The sequence below is a fragment of the Lygodium microphyllum genome, chromosome 22 (assembly GCF_053477565.2).
Source record: "Lygodium microphyllum isolate KBCC chromosome 22, Lygodium_microphyllum_v1.1.10, whole genome shotgun sequence".
Taxonomy (NCBI): domain Eukaryota; kingdom Viridiplantae; phylum Streptophyta; class Polypodiopsida; order Schizaeales; family Lygodiaceae; genus Lygodium; species Lygodium microphyllum.
The window spans coordinates 3,652,755-3,670,990 of record NC_141156.1 but is presented as its reverse complement, the minus strand read 5'-3'; the positions used below and the strand labels follow the sequence as shown (position 1 = coordinate 3,670,990).

Sequence of the window (18,236 nt, the reverse complement as noted above, 5' to 3'; positions counted from 1 at the left end):
GGTCAAGCCTCTCAGAAGAAGGGGAAGGACCAAAAGAAGAAGAAGGGGGATAGCAAGTCCAAGAAGGACAAGGAGAAGGACAAGGACAAAGACTCCACATGTCATATTTGTGGAAAGACTGGCCATTGGAAGAAGGATTGCCCTGACAAAGACACAAAGGACACCAAGAAGAAGGATACCAAGGATTCTGGAGCGGTGGCTGCACCCTCATCAGCTGCATTTCTACATCTAGTTGTCATTGAGGACGCTTCACCGAATGCTTCTGATGTTGCGATGACGGCTCCCCAAGCTCGAGAGTGGATTGTTGATAGTGGTGCCTCACGGCACATGACTCCTTCATCAGATGGTGTTGCCCAGCTGCGACCTTCGCGTGGGCAGGTTCTCATTGGAGACAGCTCTTCAGTTTCTGTTGCAGGTCGGGGTAAGATGCAGCTTATTCCGGATGGACGAGGTGGCACCCATACCTCAGAGGTTTTGCATGTACCAGGATTAGGGTACCATCTCCTTTCAGTTCATAAGATTTGCTCCCTTGGTCTTTTAGTGGAGTTTGACAGTTCTACTGTGCGAGTCCTTGATCGTGGATCGAGAAAGGTTCTCTCATCCGGATATGAGGAGAACGGCATTTACAAACTGAAGTCTTCCACTGCCCTCTCTACTCTTCTTCTTACCTCACAGTCACAGTCTGAGTTATGGCATGCTCGGTTTGGTCACCTGAACTATGACTATCTTCGGAGGCCGTCACGTGGACAGCTTGTTCGAGGGTTGCCGGATATAGTGGTGAGCCAGCAGCCATGTGTCTCCTGCATACGGGGGAAGCAGCATAGAGATGCCATTCCCCACACCGCTTCGCGGCGGTCTACTTCACCGATGGAGCTAGTATCTACAGATCTATGTGACCCTATGAGGAATGAGTCCCTGCGTGGAAGCTCGTACTTCATGCTGATCGTGGATGACTACAGCAGGATGACATGGGCCTACTTTTTGGCACTAAAGTCAGAAGCTTTCTCGCACTTCAAGGATTGGCTTCTCTTTGAGGAGAACCGATCAAGCCGGAAGTTGAAGACCTTGCGATCCGACAAGGGAGGTGAATTTGTGTCTAATGCATTTGCTCGGTTTTGTGCAGATAGAGGAATTCACCAGGAGTTTGCCAATACCAATACTCCTCAAGAAAATGGTATTCTAGAACGGAAGAACCGCAGTGTGATCGAGATGGCGCGCACCATGATGGAGCACCGACAGACCCCTCAGGTTCTGTGGGCCGAGGCTGTGGCTACTGCAGTCTACATTCTTAATCGATCCCCTACTTTGGCTGTGGAAGGAATGACTCCATTTGAGGCTTATTTTGGGACGAAGCCAGATGTTTCTTACTTTCGAGTCTTTGGGTGTGATGCCTATGTTCACATTCCCAAGGCTCACCATGATAAATTTGAAGCGGCTTCCCGAAAACAGGTATTTGTTGGCTACAGCTCCCAGTCCCAAGGCTACCGACTGTATGATCCCGTCAAGCGGGATGTGTACACTAGCCGTGATGTGCGGTTTGTGGAGGTTCCGGCTTCTTCAACGGGTGAAGAGCATCCCGTTCTTGGAGATCCAGGGGAGAGTTGGGCTCCTTCTACAATTCCACTAGAGCCCGTGCCTTTTGATTATGATTCTGTTTCTGACACAGAGTCTACCGTTCCACCGGACACCTCTGAGGAGTTACCACCGGTGGATATTCCAGAGTCTTCTGCTGATGGAGAACGCCGAGGGGAGGTTCGGCCTCCTCCTCGTTGAGCCCGTGACACACTCCGTAATTCAAGGATCGAGGGGGTTCCTGAGGAGTGGGGACCGCAGGATGGTCCGCGGCGGTCACGGAGGCACCAGGCGCATTCTTCGGAGCTTGTTTGCTCCAATTATTGTTTGATGTCCCGTGTTATGCAGGACCGAGAGCCCACCTCCGTAAAGGAGGCTTTACAGTCCGCCCCATGGAAGAAAGCTATGGAATCTGAGTTGGAGGCTATTGAGAGGAATGGCACTTGGTCACTTGTGCCACGCCCCCCGAAGAAGAAGGTGATTGGAGTCAAGTGGGTCTTCAAGACCAAATATCTCAGTGATGGTACTTTGGATAAGCACAAGGCTCGCCTTGTTACTAAGGGTTTTGCCCAGCGCCCAGGGATTGACTGTCATGACACCTTTGCCCCCACAGCTCGTATGGCAACCATTAGAGCTGTTCTTGCTTTGGCTGGCCATAGGAGATGGCCTGTTTATCAGTTGGATGTGAAGTCGGCCTTCCTGAATGGTGATTTGAAGGAGGAGATCTACGTTGAGCAGCCTCCTGGCTTTGGTTCTTCAGATGGGAAAGTCTACAGGTTGAAGAAGGCCCTGTATGGCCTCAAGCAGGCCCCGCGAGCTTGGAACGAGAAGATTGATTCGTTCCTCCAGTCTCAGTTGGGATATCGGCGGTCCAAGGCCGATCCGCAGCTGTATGTTCACACTTCCGAGGATGGTTGTGTGCTGTTTGTATTATATGTTGATGATTTAATTGTCACAGGTGATGATGCACAGCAGGTCCAGGAGACAAAGTCAGCTTTACATCGGACGTTCGAGATGACGGATTTGGGGCTGCTCCATTTTTTTTTAGGCCATGAGATTTATCAGTCTCAGAGGGGGATCTTTCTCTCCCAACAGAGATATGTACAGGAGCTCTTGGTGTCTTTTGAGATGGAAGATTGTCGGGCCCTCTCTACTCCTATGGATCCGAACTGGAAGGCCACTTCTCATTCAGCTTCTCCTTTGGCGGATTCGTCCCGCTATCGACAGTTGATAGGGTCCTTGATTTGGCTTCTCAACACCAGGGTTGATCTGTGTTTTGCTGTTGGGCTCTTGGCAGGGTTCATGAGTGAACCTAAGACGGTGCATTGGCAGGCTGCTCAGAGGATACTTCAGTATCTGAGGGGGACGTCTGATTTGGGGATTCATTACCCCACAGGGACAGATGGGTCAGATCTTGTACTTGCAGGTTGGAACGACTCGGATTGGGCCGGTGACGTGGACCACAGGCGGTCTACTACAGGTCACTGCTTTACTTTGGGTGCAGGTGTTATTTCATGGAGTAGCAAGAAGCAGCCCGCGGTAGCCCTTTCGTCTACTGAGGCGGAGTATCGGGCCGCGTCTTCCACCACATGCGAGGTTGTGTGGCTTCGGAGATTGTTGGGGGAGCTTGGGTGCCCCCAGACTCGTCCTACATTGCTGCGATGTGACAATGAGAGTTGCATTGCCTTGGCAAGGAACCCTGTTTTTCATGCCCGGACGAAGCACATTGAGATTCAGTACCACTTCATCCGAGAAAAGCTTCTAGATGAGACCATCACTGTGGAGTATTGCAAGACGGAGGACAATCTTGCGGATTTGTTTACGAAGGCGCTTCCTCAGGCTCTACTTCGGCAACATTCCAGATCCCTCAGGCTTCTGCCCTGTCCAGGCTCTGAGAGGGGGTATTGTCAGAAGTGGTGCAGCAATGGAAGCGTAAAGAATATGCTGAAATAAATGCTGAAACACAAGACAGAAGAAAGAATGAATGAATGAACACAGTAGACAGATGAGAACTCAGATATATGCTCGGGAAATGGAATCCATATCGAACACGAGACAGCAGCATACAACGGTGAGTCACTGGCTGCGTGGACTCCTCAGCACCGGCTCCTCTCTCCCAGAAGGATCTCCACTGATGGCTGAAGCACCAAAGACTGTGGAGGAGGAGCCCTATAAATAGCCACAAAAGTGAGGAGCATAAAATGCAGGTCGGCCAGCATTTAATGCTGGTCGCCCAACAACAAATGCTAAATAATACATCATAAATGGCCACTAAAATGTGCCATAAAATACTGCATAAAATGCCCAGCCTCTAACACAGACTCACACCATGAGCTGACTAATATCTGCTAACACCCTCTCTCAGATCATGTGTGATCGGATACAATAAAATAGTACAATGATGGAGAGTCATAAACTACACAACAAAGAAACACCAGAAGGACCATGGATGTCCAAGCGGTGAGTGGCCAGCCCACCACCAAGATGCCTCGGAGAGTATCTGATGTCGATGTCGATCGTACCAACAACACCTGAAAATAGAGAAGACTCATAGCAGCTCTCTGTGTAATGTCACCTATGTCACTTAGGACATACAAAGCCAATCTGCCAAACATGTCTCTGAACATGTGACCATGGAGTTCCCGCCTTTGGCCAAACCACCAAAGTGTCCCCTCATGTGAGCTCCAGACGAAAGCCTCTCGCTCTCGATCAAGAAGAACAGCTCATCATGAACCCAGAAATCAACTCCAATCTCTAGGATTTCACTGCCAGATACCGTCGATGTGTCAGGGACGTCCCTCTCTGGAACCTGTGCACCTGTATCAAAACATAGATGAGGCACTGCAGCCCCACCAACACCCGCTCACACTCCCTCTCTGGCACAAGAGAGTCGTGAGGGATGACCGCATCACCGCCACTAGAAAGCAGCCGAGGAAGGGGCCACCAAGCCCTTCCCGCGATCCGAAGAAGAGGATCCCTTCCGCGCCTTGGACTTCTCCTTGGTCGGAGGATCGGAGTCGGAGTCTGATGAAGGAGAGGACTCATCGGTAGAGTCAGCATCCCGCTTCGTCTTCTGCTCCGTCTTCCTGGAAGCCGCTAACTTCTTGCAGTCCTTCTGCAAATGTCCCTTCTTGCCACAGTGGTAACACTGGGCCTTCGACTTCTTCTTCCCGTCACCCCTCTCTGAAGCTACATAAGCCTCACCTCCATAATGTGCCGGAAGCCGCCCCTGTAATCTCAAGGATGCCTCATGCTCAAGAAGCATCGAGGTCATATGTGTAAAACTAACAGGAGACGATGATGTCTGCGCCCGCAAGGCATTGGCCACTTCATCAAACTCCAGGGGGAGCTTGTAGAAAGTGCACGGAGGAGCCATATGGAGAGGATAAGAAGAGAAGTAGAAGAAAAGAGGGTCGTTGGGAGAGTGAGCACAGCCAAAACGCAACCAAAAACACCAAAAATAGTGAGTTCACATGCAATATAACCCAAAGGCTGACCAAAATAAGCCAAAAGCTGCTGCACAAAGTGAAAAAATCAGTCAAAAACTGCCAAAAACAGCAAAAACGGCCTGAATAATCAGAAAAACAGGCAAAAATAATGCTGTAAACAGCAAAACGCAGGCTGCAAACTGAAGAAACAGGGGCTAAAGACTGTTGCCAGCAGTTGGATGAAGGAAACACGGGCAGCAAAGAGTGGAACAGCAGTAAACGCAAATCTGTCCAGAAAAACGCAAAACGCAAATGCTGAAACACTGTCGCCAGCGGCAAATCAGCAGTCGCCAGCAGGAAGAACAGCCGCCTGATCAGCAAGAAGGGTGTAAATCCTGAAAACAGCAAGAAAACACAGCACAAATAGGTTGCAGCCTGAAATCTGATACCATGTCAAAAGTGGTGCAGCAATGGAAGCGTAAAGAATATGCTGAAATAAATGCTGAAACACAAGACAGAAGAAAGAAAGAATGAATGAACACAGTAGACAGATGAGAACTCAGATGTATGCTCGGGAAATGGAATCCATATCGAACACGAGACAGCAGCATACAACGGTGAGTCACTGGCTGCGTGGGCTCCTCAGCACCGGCTCCTCTCTCCCAGAAGGATCTCCACTGATGGCTGAAGCACCAAAGACTGTGGAGGAGGAGCCCTATAAATAGCCACAAAAGTGGGGAGCATAAAATGCAGGTCGGCCAGCATTTAATGCTGGTCGCCCAACAACAAATGCTAAATAATACATCATAAATGGCCACTAAAATGTGCCATAAAATACTGCATAAAATGCCCAGCCTCTAACACAGACTCACACCATGAGCTGACTAATATCTGCTAACAGGTATTAGAGATCATAGCCTGTTTTGGAGGGCAGCTGCACAGTCAGTCGGACTGTGCAGTCGGACTGCCACGTGGCAGTTCGACTGTCTGCAGCCCAGTCGGCTGCATTTAATGCAGCCGACTTATTCCAGGCTGCGCTCTATTTCTGGCGCCCCAGTTCATGGCAGTTTTCGACTATTTATAGTCGACATTTCCAGCAGTCTGGACACTCTTCTCTGTCGCAGATTACAGACCGGTGCCGCGCAGTTTTCTGTCTCTGTTCACAGATTTTAGACAGCAGACAGTGCAGACTGCAGCAGACTTCGAGGTGGACAGCAGGTCGCATCGTCGAGGTGGAGACACGCAGTCCAGCGCACTGCGCCCGTGTATATCTTTGTATTCAGCATTCTTTATACAGCAGATCTTCATTGTCCACTGTCTCTTTCTCTCCCTTCTCTCTCTGCGTTCTCTCTCTCTCAGTCCTACCCTTCCGCACCGCTGCACTCTGACACTCCGATACCTTGCAGAAAAGAGGAAGTAAAATTAATAGATTGAGAAATATCATGCATACCTCACATGGGAGTGAATGAAGGTGGAGCAAAGAATGGCTTATACTCCATGTCAGTTTCCATGTAAGGGTGATCATTTCTTTGTGGAACTTCCATCCTTCTTGCAAAATCATTAGACCAGTGCACGGAATCTAAAGGTGAAAACTCAAATGTTGTTGAGCTCAATACATAAGAATTAGGTCGTATTCAGCTCATGAAATCTCATATAGTATGTTGACTCCATGGTAGTCTGAAGTCTCTTCGGCCATGTCAGATGGAGAAGCAAGCTGTGTAGCCCACTCTGTTACGTGTGTCGATGGGCTAGCCTTGGAAGCATCATGATGATGTGGTGAAGTTGTGTTTGAAGTCCATCTTACCCTCCTATTGTTCCTACTTCTTGCAAAGGGCTTTCAAATCAAAGACTGAGGTTTCGTGGAAGAGAACCTTGCTCTGATACCATGTGAAGAAATACCCTAATGCCCAAACATAAACTAAAGTATACGACAAAGCATAAACTCAAAAGAACACAATTAGAGTTAGGGTAACTCAAAGAGAATGAACACAGAGAATCTGAATGAATAACCAAATACTGAATATACAATGCTCATGTAGCAAACAAATAGTGCAGGAATCAAAACTGTACCTCGAACTCTCATGTCTCGAGGACCAAGGTAGATGTGCTAAGTGGGAGAGTGTGCCGTATTCCGGATGGATCCCGAAACGTAGCAAAGACAGTCTCCGAGGGTCGAACACCAGCAAATCCCGCCACAGAAGGCTGGATCGAATGAGGAGAGAGAAAGACTAAAAACGCAAGTACATGAGGAGAGAGAAAAACTGGGCAATTGTTGGAGACTGAAGGTGACGATGCACGAAGTGTAGGCGACAGCTAGAGGAGAGAGAATATCAGCAAACACAATTGTCTAACACGTGGCGACAATGTAGATGATGGCGATAACTCCAATACGTGGCGATAGTAGTAAATGCAACTCCAAAGGACCAAGCGGCAACTCCAGATGATGGCAACAGCCAACAAGCAAAGGAGGCTAGAATCAAGTGCTAGATGGTAGCAAACAAGGGGAAGCTTTGACCGTGACATCCTCCATGAACGGGGTGTGAGCAGCATAGATATAGCTCCTCAAATGTGCAAAAACGGGATTGAGGCTGAATGGAGGGCAGCCGGCCTATTTATAGAAAGTTTCGAGACCTCATACTATGGAACATTTTAAAACTCTCTCGAACCGCACACATTTTAGGTATTTGATTAATTAAGCATTTTTGGGGTTGTTTAAGAGACTAATTCAGTATGTAATGCTTATTTTAGCTCAACAACACCTACATAAGCAATTAAAAAACACAGAGTGAATAATCACAACCACCAACAAAATAGACCCTCTCTATACTTGAAATGCAAAACACAAAAAGCAAATGCAAAATGCAAAAGTGTGCATATAATCAGAGCAGCAAAAAACACAAGTATACCACAGGCTAGAGCAATAGCAAACACAAGATCATGGAGAGGTGCAACAACATGGCAACAAGTGGATTAGGTTGGGTGATAGCAAGACCAGCCCCAACGACTAGCAATCAAAACGCCAGTTGCAGCTGTCTTTGGAGCAGCGAAAACAGATCACCCAACTCTAAAAATAGGTCGCCAGCTGCATGATAGGTTTCCAGTAGTAAATGAAGAAACAGAGGCAACAAACACAAGGTTTTGGAGATCCAGCAATGAAAAACACAAATTGCAGCAGCTCAAACCAGCACCAAAGCAGATCGTCCAACATCAAAACAGGTTGCCCAGTATGCAAACAAGTCCAGGAGCAGCAATATGTAGCAATTCAAGACCTAAAACAGTGAATAACAGCAGCACAAAACACCAAAACCAGCAACATTTGGTCATCTAATACCATGTGAGAATGAGCAATGGAAGCACAAGAATCACAATTGTTAAACATTGAGAAGAATGAACATTGAAAGAGAGAAGACAAGTACTCAAACAATGGAGATTATTCTAACATTATAGACAGACGCTAAACTTTCAATAGTTTTGTGGCACAAATCTTACATATCTTTACAAGGCCAACAAACCAGTGTTTTTCAATTGTTGGCCATTCAAATAACTCTTTATGTTCCAATAAGTGGGTCACTGATTAGTGATATACTTGTTGGTTGTAAATATTTCGCTGCTTTAGTAAAATGATTGTACAAGTGGGAGAGATATTGCAGCTCCTTATCAAATGGCCTAAGGTAGGGTCGTTCCATGAACTCTACTACCCTCAAGTCTTCAAGCCCCCTTTGACCTCATCATTGATAATGTAAAATCTATAGTCATTCATCAAATTCCAAGTCACTCAACATCAATAAATGCAAAGTCCTATGAGAGTGCACAGCGAAAAGGAATGTGAATAGGGAGTGAATAGAGGAGATTGAAAGAAATGCAGTAGAATGAAGGAACAATTTGACAATAGACTAGTCACAAAAGGATACAAGGCTGTGACAATCAACTCCAACATGCAGCTTGGAACATCGGTGTGGATACCAAACGGAGGTAGAAGGATAAGACATGATAATGAGAAGGGTTGGCTGAATGATGAAGTGGATGAATGGAGTGAGGGGGGCTACCTATAAATAGCCAAACTAATACCACAACTAGCACATTAATTGGTCAAGGCCCAAAATATGACCACCCAAATCAGCCCACCCACTAATAAATTATCCACCCTGCCCAAAATGAAATGCAAAGTCGTGGCCTCCACCTAAAGTGTCTAGGACTAATAAAATGACAAACAAATCAATGTCAAAGCTCCAAATGTTCTCATATAACTCAAACTAAGGCTCCGAGAAGATGATGACCAAACATGGCACACGACTGTTGACACCCCCTCTCAGATCTAGGATGTGGCAAATGGCCAAAGGAGATTGGAAGGGATTGGAGGGTGGCAAGAGGAGTGCCACTACTAATGAAGTTCATCAATGATGAACGCCAAATAGGAAATAAGACTTCCTCTCCAAATATAAGCTCGATCCAACAAGAGACCACCATAGGCTGATGGGAGTGGAGAGGCCTTGCACAGATCACTCCAAAAAAGTCTTGTGGGAATGGGTGAGCCAAGCCTTTGACCCCCCTGAGAGAAGGTAGCAAGGGCCTGTCAAAGGCGTCAAAACTTGGCGAAAAAGAACAATAGGGACCAAGAGCCAAGGGATGGGTGTGCAAGCAGCAAGTGATGGTGGCTTGATGATGAAGAAAAGAGGCCGCCACATGAAGGCAAAACCTATAGAAGACTGCACTCCTTAGAAAAGCTCCTTACGATCCTAAGAGTCCCAGTCTAAAACATAAAGGGCCAGAGAATCCACAGTTGCATCACCAATACCATCCCCCTCTAAAAGGGATTGGGGGTACAAGGAACCACCAAAGCATATGGTGGAGAATGGAATGAAAATATGGGATGGGTGGTGCACAAACAAGAACTAGTGCAACAATAGAAAACTACTTCAAAGGGCCCTTCACTCCAAGAGGGGAATGAAACCTCTATAGCCCTCTCTATTGTCAACTTGCCGCAAGATTGACTCCTACAGTCGAATGTACTAAAATCCTCAACAAAAAAGGCCTACTCAATGAAGATAACCCAAGTACCAAGTCACATCAAGCCATTAACTAAGAGGAGATGGAAGCCCAAGTCCAACACATGTAGAACTTCCAATACGGAGCTCGAAGATGAACGGACAAGCAATGAAAGCAAGGTGTCAACACCACAATTAGGCATCAAGGTAATGTCACCAACAGTAATTCTATTAGCAGGTTTGTCAGCTCATGTGTGAGTTTGTGCATGCCTATCAAGGCTGGGCACATTTCCTTTTATTTAGGCATTATTATAGTGATTTTTATGAGGCATTTGTGGTATTTTATGCTAGTCAGCCAGCATTGAAAACTGGCCAACTAGCTGCCATTTTAGGCCTAATTTATGCCTATTTATTATGTGGCTCCTCCTCCAACTCGATCATCATCATTCTTCAAGTGGTCTTCCTATTGGAGAGAGGAGCCAGTGCCGATGCCCACACAACCAATGACTCACTACTGTATGTATCATTCTTGTGTTTGGTATATGGATTCCATTTCCCGAGCACATGTCTGAGTTCTCTTCTTTTGCAATGTTCTTCTATTTTCTTTCTTTTTTATCTTGAGTTCAGTAGTTTATTTCAGCACTTGTCTATGCTTCCATTGCTACACCACTTCTAACAGATTCTACCCTCATGAGTGCAAAGATATTGGAGCCAATCTCCTCGAGGAGTCATATGACTTGATGCACCGCTATCAATGAGCCCAAGGCCTCTAAGAAGATGAGAGAGCCAAAGAAGGCTCCTCCAACTAATGGATGTGAAGAAACACTAACTTCGTAGTAATGGCAGATGTAGAGGTCAAACCCTTAAGAGGCTCCGATGTAGCTCCACCCCTCGCTCCTAGAGGAAGGTGAGGATATTTCTTCCAGCATTTCTCCAATTGCAAGGCCTTCCTACAATGTGGACACTTGGGATATCCTTTGCACTTCCTTTCTATACATGTATTAGAGTCAAAAGATGACTTTGATTTTTTGGACTTGTTATTCCCTTTCTTCTACTTAGCTAATCCTTTACTTGAAGATGATGCCACAAAAGCACAGCTATGTACTCTAGTTCCATAAAAATATGTCTCCTTGTGATGCACACCTTGCTCTAGGACCATTGGGACTAACTCCTACCAAGTGCAAAAGCATCACATCAAGGTCTCCCAAAGTCACAACCTTATGAGGGATGCAAGATAATTCGGAATCTCCTCCATCTTGTTGATGAGGTCCTTCATCGTAGCCCATCCCATAAAGTTGCTAAGTCCACAGACGCTCCAACATAGGGATCATAGTAGGTCAAGAAATAGGGACTCTCACAAAATCCCATGATTAAAGGTGTCAACAATGCACTTGCAACCATACAGAGTAGTTCGTCCCATTCAGATTTTCGGAGGTAGAAAAAGACAGTAGGACAAGCACTTGAATGAGGGGTCCCATAATGGCCAATCACGGACTGATGAAGATGGAACGGGAATAGAATGAATGATAGTGGTTAGGAGGGAACCAGGACATGTCCAACTATCGATCCGTGTTTTGCAGTCATGCTACAATCTCTAAATTTCTTATTGTGATGTGAAGCTATTGCTCCATTTACTTGTCGCACATCTTTCCTTTTTCCCTCTTGATATCGTCACTCAACTTCCAAACTAGAACAAATTCAGACCCTCGATTCCCAACACCAAGCCCTTCAAAAAGACATGCAGACAATGCTTCAAGGGCACGATCGCATCTCCCCATAGCTTCCTAATGAGCTCGCCAAGAGGTTGATACCTCCTAAGGTGCTGTGCGGGAACGTACCTACAGCCTCATCCAAGAGATCAACTCATTGGCTAGGACAATCCCCTCTGTTAACCGGTTGAGCATGCTCAACACTAGGAGAACAACTCTTATAAGAAGCCCTACTATCTTGGACCGCCCAGCCTCCCCCGGAAGCCACAGAAGAAGCCTACGCCCGCCTCCACCGGGCTGCGAAAAAATGGAAGCGTAATAAAGCTGGAAGCTAGCTCTAATTACTCGATACATACAATTACAGAGAAATGTCAGAATTTAAGAGATTGGAAAACCATGGGTTAACAGCACAGTTTGAAGTAACCATAAATTAGGCAAGTGGCCAAGCTCGTTAACATAATGTGGGACTGGGCACAGCTACTTTCCGAGAGAGAGAGAGAGCGCATGGCAGAACAGAGGAACCCACAAAGTATCGAACACAAAGGAAGGAAGGGAAAGAATGAGGGCCCACCGGAGAAGGCTGAACGGAGGGCCGCCTGAGAAGGAATTGCCATCTTGACATGTTTCCACGAGGTCCCGCAAATGGCAGCTGCTGCTGCTGCTGCTGCTGCTTCTTCTTCTTCTTCTTCTTCTTCTTCAGGGCGAAACAGACAGTAGCCCCGTGTGACCTCCCCTGCCTCCTAAGCTTTGCTTTTATTAAGTGAGCTCTGCTGCTGCCCCAGTGCTGCGGGAGAGGGTTTTACGTAGCATGCAAGAGGGGGTTTTAGCTTGTCCCCTGGACAGCCCCTTTCTTTGGTGCTGCAGGACATTATTGGTCCCGATCACTGGAGGCTAATAATTATTTGTTACCGATGTTAGTTACGGCATATACTATTAAAATGGTATGGTGATAAAATATTTCTTATTTAAAATTTCACTGGGAGGTTTTAGCTTACCCCTTGGGCAGCCCTTTTCCTTTGGTCCTGCATAAGATTACTATTCCTAGTCAATATAGGTTAATAGTCATATGTTTAGCATTGATAGTAGAGACTAGTAATTATTTGTTAGCATTGCTAGTTAGGACAAATGCTATTACAATGGTACAATGATCGAGTGATTCTTATTTGAAATTCTACTTGGGGAGGTTTTAGCTTGCCCCATAGGTAGCCATTTTCATTAATCCTACAGGGCATTATGCTATGGTTGAGAACCAGTCCAAGTATGGGTTGAAATGCCTAACAATAGGGGTGAATATATTGCCAAGGCTTTTGAGTACCTTTGTGATGAGATGAGTATTAAGCATCAATCAACTGTGTCTTTTACCCCACCCCAGAACGGTGTTTCAGAGCGCATGAATAGAACTATTCAAGAAAGAGTTCATAGTATGCTTAGTCAGGTGGTCTTACCACAGCGTTTTCGGGCTGAGGCAATTACTACTACTATGCATTTGATTAATAGATCCACATACACTGCTCCAAGTGGTCAAGTTGCTTAGAAAATATGGTTTGGAAAACCTCCCTCATATGTTTGTTTGAGAGTCTTTAGATACAAGGCATTCTACCATATTCCCAAAGACAAGCATAACAAGTTGGATCCAAAGTTTGTCAAATGTATCTTTCTTGGATATGGTAATGCTCAAAAGGTTATTCATAAGCATGATGTTATGTTTCATGAGGATAAGATACGTAGGCAACTTGAGTAGGTGGTTGAGATACACAAGGTGATCTTTCAAGAGGAGCCTCTTGTCAAAGTACAGCCAGCTGCTAGATAGCCTCCAGTTGATGTTCCAATGAAACAGGATCCGCCTGTTGTGTGGGATTATGGTGTTGGACAGAGAGGACTGACTCCACAACCTATTTTGCAATGCTCTAATAGATCCTCACATCCTCTTGATCATTATAAGCCCTCTATGCACTATGTCATGGTGGTGACAGATTCTTGTGAGCCTCTCACTTGTTGAGATGGCAGGCTCAACACGTGCGGATATTGATGATGGACCGCCTGGCTAGATGAGTCCGCACATCTACACTTAGCACGTTGGTGGTCATTATGATACTCACATGGCCACTGACTTATCACTTATTATATTTAGTTTGTTACACCTACCTATAGCTGGCAAAGATATAACGCCAATCGATTAGTGTAGTCGGTTATGCATTGTTTGACTTAGAAGGCCACTTTCCTTTATGTTGTATCTTATCTATACTTTGTGTACATTGTATAGTGGATGAAAGAAGAAGAAGAAATCAGTAAGAAAACTGTTTGGCCTCTATTTCTCTTCTTGTGTTCTTAAGTGAGCTTCCTCTTGTGTATACAGTGTGAGTGTGTGTTTAGCGCAGCAGCTCAAGCAAGTCCCCCCACCACGCGATTCTTGACATAGTATCAGAGCCGCGCCACTGAGAGAGGCTGATTTTGAAGGCTGAAGTGAAGGAGAAGAAGCAAGGTTCGAGCAAGCAAGCAACGGATAAGAAGCTCTACCATTCTTCCACTCTCTCTCTTGGAAAGTGCCTGTGGAGGCACCGAAAGCAAGGTAGAGTAAAAATTTCAGATTGCTATGAGATTTGGTGTGCGAGCAAAGCACTGCATATTCTGCGGATAGGTTCTTTAGGGCTTTTATGCTGTTATTTTTGGCATCTGAGGCCGTTTCAGGCCTCGTTTTAGAGCCGCAAGGTTGCGAACAACAGTTTCAGGGTACACTATGATTTCAGCTGTATTGACTAAAAGTGGGTGCACAGGTTACAGATTTCGAATCTATAATTTTTTTAGATATTTGCGGGAAGCAAACATAAGGTTTATCTGCAAACAAGTTGCAGATTACATGTACTATTGAGCAATCAGTGAAAAAGGTTGCTTGGTGTATTGCTGTGCACGTGTTGTGAAAGATTGCAGAAGACTAGCTTGTTGTGTTGTATCCTTGTTTGTGATAATGGCAGAGAACAGTGGAAATCCCATTATTGAAAAGCTCGACGAGAACAACTACCCTTCATGGAAATTCTGTGTGACGAACTTCCTCACTAGAAAGGGCCCTTATGAGTTTGTTTCAGGTGAAGAAAAGGAGCCAAAGCTGGGTATCCCTCCGTGTGCAGATGAATTAAAAGCATGGAAAGAATGGAATGTGAAAGACAAAAAGGTGATGCACTGGTTATCTGCAGTCATTGATAATACGATGTTGGGACATATCAGGAATGTAGAAACTTCACATGCAGCTTGGACAATTTTTTAGAACATGTTTTCAGTAAATACAAAGGCACGAAAGATTCAACTCAAGCAAGAGCTGAATGCCTTGAAGAAATGGAAAATGTCTGTCAATGAGTATGTGTTGAAGGTGAGAAGCATTGAAGATGTTTTAGCAGCGATTGATGCAATGCCTGATGATGATGATTTGATTTCATCCACTTTGAGTGGCCTTAATAATAAGAAAGCATGAAAATTATTTGTTACTTTAATATACATACGGAAGCCATTTCCATATTTTGATGAGCTGATCTCTCTCATGATTATTGAAGAGATCAATATGCAAGGTGACTCATCTGAAAAAATTTGTGAACAAGTTCAAGCATTTTACTCAAGTTCAGGAAGGGGACGTGGTAGATCCTCTTCGAGAGGCTGTGGTATGGGACGTGATGGCGATAATTAGCAATTTGGTGAAATGTAGATTTCAGGAGGCCAAGGAAACTTTAGAGGCAGGGGGAGCTCTAGAGGAAGAGATGGATGGCAGAATAGAGGTTCTGGAAATTCTGCTATTGTTTGCCATTATTGTGGCAAAACATGCCATATTGCAACCCATTGCTATGCTAAGAAGGATGATATTCACAGTGGTAAATTGCAACAAGGAAACTATGCATCGTCTTTACGACAGAATGAATATAAAAATGAGCGTATGTTTGTTATACATCATATGATGAATGCAGTTACAAGAAAGGGGACACATGATGATGTATGGTATGTCGATTCAGGTGCATCTAATCATATGACCAGTCATATTGAATGGTTTGGAGAGATGTAGAACTTACAAAATCTAGGTTATGTGTAAACAGGTGATAATTTATGTCACCCAATTTCACACATTGGAAAGGTTCCCTTGTCCTTGTATGATGGCCAGACAAAGAGTCTGACAGATGTATTATATATGCCATCAATCACAAAGAATCTAGTGTTTGTTGGCCAAATGGTAGAGCAGGGGTTGCAGGTTCGATTCAATGCAAAAGGTTGTTTTGTAGAAGACCTTAATGATAAGTGCAAGTTGGTCACAAAAGGAAGTAGAGTTGGCCACATGTTCACTTTAGATGCTAGAATTCCTGCAATGGATGCTGCTATGTATGCTAAAGGAAAAGGAGTAGTTGCAGATATTGAAATATGGCATAAATGTATTGGACATGCAAATGTGCAAAGGTTGAAATTAATGCAATCCAGAGGATTGGTTACAGGGTTGCCTTCTTTTAGAGTTGGATAATTGCATAAAGTCTGTGAAGCATGCCAATTTGGTAAGTAGGCAAGACAACCCTTCTCACATGACAGAGAAGTGAGTAAAAAAATACTTGATATAGTGCATACAGATATTTGGGGGCCTACACACAATGTATCTCTTGGTGGCAACAAATACTTTGTCACATTTATTGATGACTATTCAAGGAACTTATGGGTATACTTTATGAAAGAAAAGAGTGATGTGTTTGAGCACTTCAAATCTTTTAAGGCAGCTGTTGAAACAAAAACAGGCTTAAAAGTGAAGTGCTTGAGATCAGATGGAGGGGGAGAGTACCTCTCTAATGAGTTTAGTGGCTTCTTGAGGACTCATGGGATAAATAGGCAATTTACTTGTTGTAGGTATACCCCATAGCAAAATGGGATTGCAAAAAGAAAAAATAGGCATATTGTAGAAGTTGCACAAGCATTAATGGCTGAAAAGAATATACCTAAATATTTTTTGTATGAGGGTGTCCATATTGTTGTCTACATTATGAACAGAACTCCCACAGCTGCAGTTCATGGGATAACTCCTGAAGAATGCTTTACTGGCAAGAAGCTCAACGTATCGCACTTGAAGGTATTTGGATGTGTTGTATATGTTCATGTGCTAGATGAGCTACGGAAGAAGCTCGATCCAAAGGCAAAAAAATGTATTTTTATTGGATACTCTTTAGAGCAAAAAGGGTATTGTTGTTATAACCATGTCACAGGTGAGTTCATAGTAAGCAGGGATGTTATCTTTGATGAGATGGGCAGCTGGTATGCACTTGGTGGTGATGTATTAGATGATGATAATGATCAAGGCAGCTATGTGCAAAAAGAAAAACAAGAATCATGAACTCTTAGTGGACCAAAAACATCATCTAGTACTATGCCTACAGTGAGCCCTTGGTCGGAGAGACTAAGGAGTAGCCCCACATCTTCACGTGGATCTATAAGTGTTGTAGGAAAGGACAAAAAGGAAATAAGAAAGTGCTGGATGGTAATGGTGCATCTACCAGTCATTTGGGATTTGATGGAGATTCTAGTGGTTGAGAGAGTTTGGATGATGAGCTTGGTATTCCTTCAGTCAGGACACCAGGTGTAAAGGCTCCATTAAGTGATCCAGTGGTACGCAGGTCTAGCAGGGTCAAATACCTTGCTAAACGATTTAGCTTTGAAGGTTATGCAGCTCACCATTATGCTTATATGGTGAAACTAGTTGAGGATGTTGAGCCCACTTGTTTTGAGGATGTTGTTGATCATGCTCATTGGGATGCAGCCATGAATGAGGAGATGGTTGCATTAGAAGCCAATAAGACTTGGGATTTGGTACCCTTACCTAAGGGTAAGAAAGCTATTGGTTGTATGTGGATTTACAAAGTCAAGCATAATGTAGATGGTTCAGTTAGTAGGTATAAGACTAGGCTGGTTGCAAAAGACTATGCTCAAACATATGGCTTAGATTATGAAGAGACATTCAGTCCAGTTGCTAGGATGGCAACTGTTAGGTGTGTGACTGCCTTGGCAGCAACCAAAGGTTGGAGTTTACAGCAAATGGATGTTAAGAATGCCTTCTTGCATGGTGAATTACAATAAGAAGTGTATATGGAGCAGCCAGCAGGTTATGAGGATTTAGAGCATCCCACATATGTGTGCAGGTTAAAGAAGGTGCTCTATGGGCTGAAGCAAGCACCTAGAGCATGGTCTAACAAGATTGGAGAGTATCTTGTCAATATTGGATTTTGTATTTCTGATGTTGATCACTCACTTTATGTGAGAAAGGGAGATGCAAGTTTGGTCGTCGTAGTTATCTATGTGGATGACTTAATTATTACAGGTGACAGTGACAATGGGATTGTTGAAGTTAAGAAAAAGAAGTTTGAGATGAAAGATTTGGGTGAGCAGAGATATTTTCTTGGTATTCAGGTGATCAGATGTAATGATGGTATATGGCTATCCCAAAGGCAGTATGGCTTGGATATGTTATCCAAGTATGGTATGACAGCATATAAGCCTCTTTCAGTACCATTGGAGCAAAATGTGAAGTTGAG

The 18,236-nt window shown here is 44.6% G+C and overlaps 1 protein-coding gene across 1 annotated transcript in view; it reads right to left on the bottom strand.

Moving 5' to 3' along the window:
* Positions 1–12,536, bottom strand: part of LOC148016833 (polyribonucleotide nucleotidyltransferase) — a 146,437-nt gene extending 133,901 nt beyond the window's left edge. Inside the window, exon 1 of the mRNA XM_087663022.1 lies at positions 12,266–12,536. Coding sequence (XP_087519148.1) covers positions 12,266–12,316 — 51 coding nt within the window. The 5' untranslated portion in view covers positions 12,317–12,536. The remainder of the gene's footprint in view (positions 1–12,265) is intronic.
* Positions 12,537–18,236: the final 5,700 nt, after the last annotated feature.